At 40.1% G+C, this 12043-nt stretch overlaps 1 protein-coding gene across 1 annotated transcript in view; it reads left to right on the plus strand.

The window, feature by feature from the left end:
- The first annotated feature begins 3312 nt into the window (after positions 1-3312).
- Positions 3313-12043, plus strand: part of MYRFL (myelin regulatory factor like) — a 106043-nt gene continuing 97312 nt past the window's right edge. Inside the window, exon 1 of the mRNA XM_069489467.1 lies at positions 3313-3648. Within this exon, the coding sequence (XP_069345568.1) occupies positions 3573-3648 (76 nt within the window). The 5' untranslated portion in view covers positions 3313-3572. The remainder of the gene's footprint in view (positions 3649-12043) is intronic.

A 12043-nucleotide genomic window follows, 5' to 3' on the forward strand; every position in this document is an offset into this window, starting at 1 on the left:
CAAGAGAGCTAGCAAGTGTAAGGAGATGTATAGACCATAATCAAGGAAATATGGGTAATATTTGTTATTCACTGATAGGAAGAAATTTCCACCTATTAATAAATTCCATTTGCCACCGGCTGGATTGTACTCTCAGCTGAGTGCTCCGGACTCGAATTAATACAGATATATTTTCCAGTCCCCCTAACAACTTCCTTTTCAATTCACTGGACTTTCCTCAGACCCTGCTGGTGGTGATACTCTGGCCTCTGACGCGGAAGTTGCAGCCTGAGGTTGGCAGGCTCGGGTGTGCTTTCACGCGTGTGCTACTTTCCTTGACAGCTTTTTTGTTTATTTTCCTGCTTGCTTGCTTTGTTTTTAAACGAATTAGTTGCCGACATTTAAAAATGAAGAGATTTAAAATTAAAAATCTGCATTTCAAGCTTCTGTTTTAAAATTGGCCACCGTGACAACACTGTGCTGGAGTTCTTGAATGAGAACGCTTGGGTGAAGCTGAGCGTCTCCGCCTCCTGGGTGGCTGCAGCCTTTGGCAAAGCACGTGCTCCCTGGCTTGCTCTCTGCCCCCCGACCCCCGCTTGTCTCCTTGACACCACTGCTGAGGGGCACTTACCGGTTCTCAATATGCCTGCGTGGTTGGCTTTTGCTTATTGTGACCCATTTTACTCACCTACATGCTGACCTTGAAGTGTTTGAGCTTGGGACCCTAATTCTAACCTTAGCGCCTCAGGCCATTAAATGAAATCCCATTTCTTTCTCTGTGATGTTTCCTGTCACTCATTCTGCTGCTGAGAACATGAAGCCTCTGGGTGAACTGGTGGGTAGGATCCAGAGTCATCATTTGGCCGTGGTTTATAGGATGATGATTTACAAGGGCCTCCAGAAAACTTGGCTGGGAGCTGCCCTTGGAGTCTAGGCTTAGCCAGAGGCTACATGCTTTAGGCATACAAGTCCCTCAAAAGATCACCTTGGCTTCGTCCTTGTTCCCATATCCAGTCAGTAGCCAGTTGTTGGTTCTGCGTTGTCTTACTTCAGGCTTTATTACTGCCTCCCTGGATTCTTGCAGTGGCTTCTTAATTCTTCTATTGATTCTTCTGTTAATATCTTTGGTTGACGCCCTAGACAACACATTTGAACACAGCTATCTTTCTGAGTTTTAGATGTAATCATATCATGCCCCATGCCCACCCAAATAGAAACCATCAATACATACACTTAAAATAAATACACACGGAATCAAATGACATTCAAAATCTACCACCATTAGGTAGTTAGTAGAATGGTCCTTAACAGAGGCTGGGAAGGGTAGTGGGAGAGGGGATAAAGAGGAGCTGGTTAATGGCACAAAAACACAGTTACAGAGAAGGAATGAGCCTGTGCTCAGTAGCACAATAAGACAACTATAGTTAATAATAATTTATTGTATATTTCAAAATAACTAAAGGAGTAGATTTGGAATGTTCCCAATACAAAGAAATGATTAATGTTTGAGGGAAGGGATATCCCAATTACCCAGATTTGATCAGTACACATTGTATGCTTGTATCAAAATGTGATGTGTACCCCATACCTATGCACAACTATTATGCATCCATAAAAATTAAGATTAAAATCTCTACCACCATCTTTCTTCAGTCTATTTTCCAATGTCCTCCCTCGCTGTACCAGGCACAGTCTCTCTAGCTGTGCTCTCTCGCCTCTCGCCGCCAAGCCAGTGCTCATGTTTAGAAAGACATACCCATTGTTTGTCTCTTGAAACTCCCGTTCTTTGTGGCACCTTTCCAGATCCTCACAGGTTAAATTACTCTTTCCTTTCTTTGTTCTCTCTAGACATTTTCCCCAGCTCTTATCAGTCTGCCTTGAGTTACAGTTGCTTGTGTTTTTCTCATGCCCTAGATTTGAGCTTATGGAGAGCAGGAACTATTATTCACTCAGATTTTTATTTCCTGCACCCAGCAGTTGGCTTCACACAGTTGATTTGAAACCAATTGAAAATTCATTTGTTTAAGCAACTTGATGACTTGTCCTTATGGATCTGGGGGGGGGGGGGCTCAATGTGACCTTCAAAAGAGGCTCCTAAACCTCCTTTTATTTATCTAAGCTAACATTAGTTTGTTCATTTTCAAGGGACACTATATATGTGTGAAATTTTGAACATACTTGCTTGGAAGTATACCACATCACCTGTATTAATTCTAATAATGAAACAATAGACAAATTCAGAAAGTTAGACATCCTACAAGACAATGGGCCTAGACTGTACAAAAAAAAAGGTCAAAATCATGAAAAACAAACAAACCAACCAAAATGACGAGGAACTGTTTTATATTTTAAAAAGACATAACCAAAGGCAGTGCACGAACATTCATTGGATCCTTAATTAGAAAAAAAAAGTCATAAAAGATATTTTTGGGAATGGTAGAAATTATCTATGAGATGATAGTATGAAATTAATATTACATGTCTTTGGTGTAATCGTGATACTGTGTGGGAGAATGGCCTTATTGTTAGGAGACAAACATGTCAAGATGTCAGCAACTTATTTTCAAATGGCTCAACCAAAGAAATGATGTGTTTATATTCAGAGAGGAAAAGAAACAATGTCAAGATAATAATAATTGGTAAGTCTAGATGGAGAGTATATGAGTATTTCATGGTACAATTCTTTCAATTTTTCTGTAGCTTCGTAACTTTTTTCAAAACAAAAAGTTCGGAAAAAGAGAAAAGGAAGAGGCTGAAAGGATAGTTTAATTTCTTAATTGTATTTTTCTTATGCTGTTAGTAAATAAACTATAGCTAAGCAGTGAAAACAAAACATTTATTTGGATATGGCTTTATATTTAGGAGTGAGACCATCTAGTAGTGAAACGTATACTCAGTTGTAAGGATTATTAAATTGTTAATGCAGTTTGTTGCTTGTCAGAGGGATTTCTCATACTTTATGGTTTATACTTTGAAATAAAATAAGCTTTGGAAGAAGTAGACTAGGTATGTGTTGAGGAATGCAAGTTTTTGCTGTAAGTTTGGAAATATTTAATAAATCCTGATTTTTCATTATCACAAGCCTTTTTAAATTACTTGCTCTTCTAGGTATCAATAAAAGTGATTATATTGATTTGCCCCCTTTTTCTAGGTTAAAAAAAAATAACTGTAGCTTTGCTTGGTGATGGCTAAATGGATCTGGTTCACAAAGGTGGAGATATAAATATATTGGTGTAAAAGGCCAAGTAAGAGATAAGACTATGTATTTATTGCCCATTTATGTAATTACATGTGTCACTGAGGACAAAGGTCCTTAAAACAAAGACTAAAGGCAGAGTAGAAACAATTCCCTACGTGAAGACAGATGGATTTGCTACCACTTCCCCCTTCGTGATTTTTTTCCCCTGCACAGTTGCATATCCTTCTGGTGTTATAATCACATTTGAGAACTTAACCATCCTTGTGGGCACCATTTGATGGTGGAAGATATGCTTTGCTCCAATAAAAAGAAAATGAAGATTTTTCAAGAACATTCATAGGCTTTGAGTCGAGAGGACAGCACTTACTTCCTGAGGTCCGATAACCCTTGTGTTATGAGGAAACAGTACCAGGACCACAGCACCATGGATGTGGTAGGCGAAAACGAGGCTCTGCAGCAGTTCTTTGAAGGTAAGAGGCCAGTTTCCAACACACGTTTGCTGCTTTGGAGAAAGGCTCATTGTCATTGTTTCGCCTTTTCTGAATTCACTTAAACTTGGTCTTGAAAGGAATGCTATCATACTTAGATAACTCTCCTGAAATTGGAAGTGGAGGTTTATTTGCTACATTGGTAGCAAAAATCAATAGTATGGATAGTGATTTAACAAAATACAGGATTTCCTTACAGCTTGGTTGTTAAAAGAATCAAAGTGTCAGCATATTTATGTTACTATTTCTTGTCCCTGTCCTGTGCTAGATTTTATTCCTTCTAATTCTCTACATTTTAAAAAATTACGGATGTGTCTTATCTCTAAAATTATGGAATACAGCACAAGAAAAATGTGAGATTTTACTTAAAACATTTTGTTTTCTTAATATAATTAAAAACGAAACAGCCTAAAACGGCAAAGAACACCACCCCATGCTCATATTTTTGTTTTCACAATGCTCTAAAAATGTGTAACTGAACTATGATTGTTTTTGAACTTGAATGTCTTTTTCCCAGCGGAGAGGTATGCTACAGGCCATGGTTACACAGGTTTTCTTCCTTCTAAAAGCCTAAAATGGCAGTACAGCTCCGGACTCATACGAAGTATGAGTTGATTTAACTGAATTGGCTTGATAGTCTCATGGTGGGTTTGTTGAAAATGTTGGTAAGGACTTGTCTGTCCTCTTGTGGTGGCTTTCAGGTGTATCACTGGGGACTCCATGTCAGTGTGGCTTCAGTTCCTTGTCAGTCAGCCGTGCCCAGATTCCATGTCAGGGGAAACGTGGCCATGGCTTTCATGCATTTCAAGGCATTTCCCAGGAGAAAGTACGAGAAGAACTGAGGGCAGACCTGCTTATTTGCAGAGTCCAGAGGGCAGTCAGCAGCCTGTTGAGAAAGTGCTTTTGGTGTTTCTTGTGCTTTATTAAGTTCCTGACAAATAATAGATGTGTAAAGGTTGAGTGGAATGAATTGAATACTAAACAGTGCCGAACACCAAAGAGTGACAGGTCAGACCAAAGAAATAGTGAGATTCTAGGTCACTATCGGGAAGAACCAACACAATGGGGTGGTTTCTGTGGCTTGGATTTTGCCAGCAGTGGTGAGGAGGAACCCAAGATGGAGAGAATGATCACGTTATCTCAGGCCTCTGATCTATCCCATTAAGTGTGTCTCTGGCAGTGGCCAAGTTGGTGTTGTCTACCTGGGTCATGCTTGGCACATAATAGACACACCAACACTGCTTGGTTGTTACTGTCTGATTTTACACCATGTGTAATTTTCATTTGAGCAGTAGGTAGCAAGCTGCAAGCTACAGTTGCGTCTGTTTTAGAGAAAACACCACTTTATTTTACACATGCAAAAAGTTCACTTCATTTCTTTTCAGTGCTAGAGAAGACCTGAAAATCTAATCTGGTCTACCTTCTGTATTTTGGAAAGAGCTACAATATTATACCTATGGGATCCCTATTCTCTTCTTTTTTGTATGATTTTTCAGAGGTCTCTATGGATATAGTTTCCACAAGTCCCCTCTGTAGCTTGTTGCAATATCTGATTATTATTATTATTATATTTTCTTAATCCAAACCGAACTGTATGGTTCCATTTGAAGCCTTTTTGATGGAGGAGAAGTCTGTTCTCCATGAAAAGGGAATAAAATACTTAATGTTTTTCTTACATTATCTTTGAATAAATAGCTGGAAAAGGTGGTAGACTTTACAAATAACAAATGAAGCCATGAGCTCAAGTGATTTCCCTCCCCATGAAAATCACACATCTGGTTGTCAATTTTTCATTCCCTCTAGTATTCAGCAAATATTTGGCACCTACTCTGTGCCAAGTCCAGCAACCACCTCCTTTAAATGGTAGCTTGTAGGGCTTTGAAGCCTTTCCTTTAGATGTTAATGATTTCCTTTCTCTGGACCTTTGCAAACTTTCCTAGGATTGAGGACAGCAAAACCAAATATGACATTCTAATGAGGAAGGCCAGTGGTGCATGTCATGCTCCTGTTAATATGTCACTGTTTCTAATCAAAAACAATCTGCTAGAAAACAATCAAGGTCTGAAAATCAAAAACAATTTTGGCAAATTTTAAATCACTCCAAAGCTATTTTTCTCCATTTCCTCACACTCTTTATGCTAAGATACTAAGCCCTAAATAATGTATTTTTCCTTACAAACATTTTTGTATTAAAAAGTATCGGGATTGACAATATCATCTTGAATTAAATGGCATTGACTGTCAAAGCTCCTGATGGTCTTAGTTTTTATTTTAAATTTTCAAATATGGCTAAATCTTTATGGTGCGTCTCAGGAAAATAAGGGTAGCTGGTAATTCCTATTCTGTTTCAAATCCCCTGTCTGCCACCGATGCAGAAGGTAGGTCTGTTAGCTAACGCAGAAGAGGCGGTTCAGGCACTCTAGGGATCTCAACATCCTCTGGAAACTCAGATACCATGTGAAATGTTTGGCTTTTTCCCTGAAACTGGTATGACTGCAAGAGAAAAGTTGTCAGAAGAGAGGCACATTATTTTATTTACAATAACTAAAAATTGGTTGCAACCTAAATTTCTAATAGTGATGGATTAGTTAATTATGGTTCTTGTATATAACAGAATATTTTGTAGCTATTAAAAATGATGATGACAAGGAAAAATGTTGATAATATTAAGGAGAAAAGTGGATTACAACTTGGAGTTTATAACATAGTTGTATATATATTGATAACTTTCTAGAATATTTATTATTAATAGAACTGATTTGAAAACAGTTAATAGATTTACATACATGCACACACAAATACATAGAGAAAAACTGAATGAATATACATTATTAATAGTAGCTACCTGTGAGTGGTAGGATTATGAGGATTTTTTATACTTTATTATCTAAGTGCTTCATAATTGGAATGTATAATGTTATAATCAGGAAGAAGTTTATCTTAAGTAAAGGAGAATGAGTTTAATTCAGCAAAATGCTTCTGCTTAAGATCCAGGTGTCAAGAAAAATTGTAAAAGACTTTGATGTAGATTAAAAGCATAACTGGATGTCTTCCACAGAAAACTATACCCAGATGACACCATGCTGGACTATTGGATTCTGCAGGGTTTGCACCTTTCATTGTGTTAGAGCTATTTTAAAATTCTATAAATTATAGATAACTGATATCAATGCAAATAATTTTATCTATAGATATTCAAATGAATTACATCTTAGGGGATCAATAGTTTCAGTAAAAGCCAGTTTTGCATTTCTATCTGTCTATCTATCTATATCTGCTGTTTGAATTCTCCTTTGAAATAGTAACATCTTCCTGCTCCCTTCATTAAGTAGTTAAATAAAATTTTTGACATGCATTCATATTGTTTTTGTATGAGAGTTGTGATTTTATCTTTAAAAATCTATAACCTTTAACATTTCCAAAGTTTTAAGTTAGTTAACTTGGAAACATTGTCAATTTCACCTTGTTTGAACCAGATTAATAACAACACTTACTGATGAACACAGCATTCACAGATGAACAAGCAGAGGCCTTGCCCTATAGCAGCTCCTTTCCTAGCTGAAGGCAGAAAACAATAAGGAGGTAGATAAAAAAGATGATTTCAAAAAGTTATTAATTATGAAGAAAATAAAACCAGATGATGGTGCAGAGACAGTCTGATGAAGGGAGGGAGAGTGAGTTACTTGAGCTAAGGCAATCAGGAAGGGTTTCTGAGAAGGTGACATTCAAGCTGAGACCCGAAGAATGACCAGGAGCAGGTCATGTGTCGGTCTGGAAGGAGAACATTCCAGGCAAAGAGAGCACCAGTGCAAAGTCACTGCGCTTGGAGTGGTTGTGGGGTGGGCAAGGAACAGTGAGGTTAAGGTGGCTGGAGTGTAGTGAGTTACGATGGGGAGAGTGGTAGGAGATGACATTAGAGTCTGGAGTTTTATTCTCAGCATGATGGGAAACCAGTGGTGGGTTTTAAGCCAGAAGACAAGAGGACTTGCCGACCGATGGGACATGTGGATGAGGAATAAACAGGAATCAGTTAAGGACAATGCCTAGGTGTTGGTGTCAACAATTCATGGATGGGGGTATCATGCATTCAGATGTGGAAGACGGCAAGGAAGTGTGTGTGTGTGTGTGTGTGTGTGTGTGTGTAATTATGAGTTCACTGGGGACATTTTACATTTGCGATATCTTTTAGACAACCAAACTGAAATGATAAGGAGGCAGTTGGTTATCGAATCTGAAACCAAGGAAGGAGTTGGGACTGCTTATGTCAATTTAAGAGTCACCAGCATATAAATGGTGTTTGAAGTCCCTGACACTAGATGAGACTACCCAAAGGTAGTACAGAGAGAGGAAAGGACCCCAATAACATTTAGGGATCCAAGTGAGAACAACTAGCAAAGGAATATTAAGTGAGGCAGGAGGAAAACTAGGAGAGTGTGGTGTTACACTAGGAAAGAAAAGTGTTTCAAGAAGACATATGGGCAAATTTTCCAAATGTGTCTGAAATACCAGCTAATTGACCATAGAATTTGGGGAAAAGAAGGTTGTGTGTGACCTTGACAAGTGGTTTCCCTGCAGTGAAGGACAAAGCCTGGTTGATGGGGTTGAAGAGAGAATGGAAGGTGAGGAACTAGAATTGATGATGCTTTTGAGAAGCTTTGCTGTTCCAGGAACAGAGAAATGGCTGGAGGGGTGCAGAGGTGAGAGAGTTTTTATTCTATAATTTGTTTGGTTTTGAATTTAGCACGGGAGATGCAAGAGCATGATTTGCTGATGAAAATGATTCAGTATAGAGGAATAAACGCATGATGCAGAAGAGACAGGGGGATAATTGTGGGAGGGGAACCTCGAGAAGGTGGGCAAGGATGGGACCCAGGCCACCCAGAGAGGGCGTGTCCTTAAGTAGCAGGAACACACATGTACTCTGTCATAATAAGAAAAAAGGTGGAGTATCTGGAACAGATGGAGGTGGTTTGGTAAACGTGTCAGGGTGGGAACCTGAGATAGATTACTTCTGCTTTACCTTTGAAGTTTGAGGTGCCCTAAGAGGTAGCTGGCAGTGGGAGTGTGGTAGGGGATTGTTTGAGGACTGGAAGAGGGAAAATAAATTATGAAAATGATTTTAGCAAGTATATTAGCTTCCTAGGGCTGCCATAACAACTTACCACAAACTTGGTGACTTAAGACAACAGAAATTTATTCTCTCATAGGTCTGGAGGCCAGAAGTCTGAAATCAAGATGCTGGTAGGGCTGTGCTAACACTGAAGGCTCTAGGGGTGAATCTGTTCCCTGCCTCTCTCCTGGCTTCTGCAGGTGGCTGGCAGTCCTTTGTGTGCCTCGACTTGTGGATGTGTCGCTCTGATCTCTGCCTCATCTTCACATCACCTTGTTCTCTGTGGGGCTCTTCTGCCCTTCTCTTCTCTTCTAAAGACACTTGTCATTGGATCGAGGGCCCATCCTAATCCTGGATAATCTCACTGTAAGGTCTTTAACTTTATTACTTTTTTTCCAAATAAGGCCACATTTACGAGTTCTGGATGGACATACATTTTGGGGACCACTTTTCATCTCGCTACAGAGAGTGAAAAAGAAAATCTTTTAGGGAGATTTTAGAGGGTGTTGCTGTTACTGGTGACGCTGATGTCTAGGAAAGGGTCTTGACAGAAGGTGGCCTAGGTGAGATGGAGAAAATATAGTCCGAGCTGAGGAGTTTAAGACCCTGAGAGGCTGGAGTGTTATGTGGATGTTGAGACAACCAGCAGCGATGGTACGAGTGTTGGTGAGAGGAACAGGGAAACCAGATGCTGAGGTGTTCAAGGAAAACGGGATAGTGAAGTGACTACAAGGTTCGCAAATGCCACTACCCGGAGGTGGCTGGTCATTTGGCATATGCTTCAAATGAACCGACGCTTACGAAGAAGAGAGGAAGAAAATCAGTTTTAAAACAGTGATGATGAGGAAGGAGGACACTACTCCCATTTTCAGGCCCCAGGAACACGTGAGAGAGAAAAACCACCTCTATTTGAGATGCCCCATAATTTAACCATTTCTTATTGTTGGACAATCACATCGGTTCTGGATTTTTACCTGTTATGCGTGTATTGTGATGGAATTTTCCTCCCAAATTCTTGTTTATTTGGGATGAATCTCCCTAAAATTGAAGTATTGGCAGATAGGAATTTTTAAAAATTTTAGGTCTTTGGTAAGGATTGCCAAATTACCTGATAGGAAGTTTATATACTAAAAAAAAATCAATCTGTAGGCTTTCACCGTCACCTCTCCCTAATATTAATTTGTATTTATTTATTTATTTTTACTTAGAAAAAGTTACTCTTTGCCCAGAGTCCTTAACCTGAGATAAGATTCAGGGGACACTTTAACCCTCTGAGTTGGGTGGAAATATGTTTCGGTATGCTCAGACTTATAGGGAAAGGCTGCACAGTTTTCTGTGAGGTCCGTGACCCAGGAGAGGTGAGGACTCACTGCTGTGGTCCCGGGCATTGGCTGCTTCTCTCAGCTGCCCCCTCCTGGAGCAGCCAGAGCCTAGAACAGTTCGTGATAGAAGGTCGAGCTCTCAGTCAGGTAGGAGACTCTGGACTGGGGCACGTTTCAATTAAAGAGTCTAGAGTGTAAACTTATATACTCTACTCAAAATGTTGTTAAAGGATGGGAAAGGGTGATTTAACAGTACGATTAAAAGCAGTGATGAAAAAATTATTGTCTGAGCTGGAAAAATATTGGTAAACATGTATTCCAAAACAACATTATAACAAAAAAGGGAGAGAATTCTTGAAAGTCTGTTCCCAATTTTGCTGGTGGGGATAGAAAACCTGGTGACTTCTCCTTGAGAAGTTCACCTGACCAGGACAGGTGATTATTTCCTTGGCACTGGCCTTCCTTCTATCCCCAGGGGCTCTTGCTGAAAATCCCCCACCAGAGGCACTTGAAGAGATGTTTCTAGGGTTTGAGCTGTTGCCCAATTTGATGGGAGGAAGCACCCAGCAATGGATCAACATCTATTGGTTATTTTTGTCTAGGCTGCATCTAAAAATATTCTGGGAATAGTTTACATTAAAGGATACTTTGGGGATTGATTTAAAGTCAATACAAGGGAAAGGAGAGGGTAATAGAATTATTTAGGGAATAATAGAGAAGTCAAGGTGATAGTGGGTCAGCAAGGGAGTTAATAGCTCTTCCCCTGACTCGAGCACTACCTGCAAACACTCACTGTTCTTTCCCTCTCCTCACCAAACTCTGAAAAATACCAACTGCCTTCATTCCTCAATTCCCATTCTCTCTTCAACCCACTTTAATTTGGTATCTGCCCCCATTTACTCCTGTGGAGTTTCTTCTAATTGTGAGGCATGTTAAAAATCTGCAGCCTTCATCCTCCTGGAGTCGTCTCTGGGCTCTGTCACTGTCACCCACTGTTTACTCATGGAGACGCTCTCCTATTCGCTTCCCTGGTATCTTCACATCTGGTCTCATCCAGCCTCTCTGTTTCCTCTCAGGCTCTCTCGGTCATTCACCCTCCTCCTGCTCTGCCTCAGAGACCTGTTTCTGAAACTCTTTCCAGTTCAGTGCCAGAAGCTGACCCCTGGATTCCCCTGCATTAGCATATCCCAAACCCTATCACCAAGTTCCAGACCTCCGCATACATTTACAGCTGCTTAATGTCCATGCCTAGGTGCCTGGGTGTCCCTCAGCTTCCCCAGATCGGTACGTTCAAACTGGAACTCATTATCCTTCCCCTTCCTGATTCTCCCACATTAGAAACCGGCATGTCACCCTTGATGACTCCTCCTATACTCTATAGCTAATCATTTACCAAACTCTGTTGCTTCAACCTCAGAAACGTCTTTCAGCTGCAACCTCTCCTTTGTTTGGACGTTCATCTCTTGCGAGAGCCTTCTACCTTCTCTCCCTGGGCTGACCACCTTCCCCATTGCTAGTGGCTCACATCAATGCCACTGCTTACACATCTCTGTTGTATCTCCATTGCCTGAGCTTGGAATAAGGGTCCTGCTGTAGCATTCCAGGGAGCTTTGTCTCCAGGGACTCCCCCATATTCACATGTGTGAGAGGCAGCTGGTATATAAGAGCACCCTGCAGGCAGAATTCTAATCTCCACGCTGCCCCTTGCTAGCTGTGTGATCTTGGGTGAGCTATTTAATCTCTTTATAGCTATAGCCGCAGTTCTGTATCTAGAAAATTGGGATAATGCTAGTACCAATACAGTTATTGTGCAAGTTAAATGATTCAATATACGTGAGGCTCAAAAGTAGTACCTGGATTACCATGTGTTTGTTGTCATCATTAACAATATTGTTATCATTATTATCTATACACCAGCTACACTGAGCTTTTCATGGTTTCTTGA

The sequence above is a fragment of the Eulemur rufifrons genome, chromosome 16 (assembly GCF_041146395.1).
Source record: "Eulemur rufifrons isolate Redbay chromosome 16, OSU_ERuf_1, whole genome shotgun sequence".
Classification (NCBI taxonomy): domain Eukaryota; kingdom Metazoa; phylum Chordata; class Mammalia; order Primates; family Lemuridae; genus Eulemur; species Eulemur rufifrons.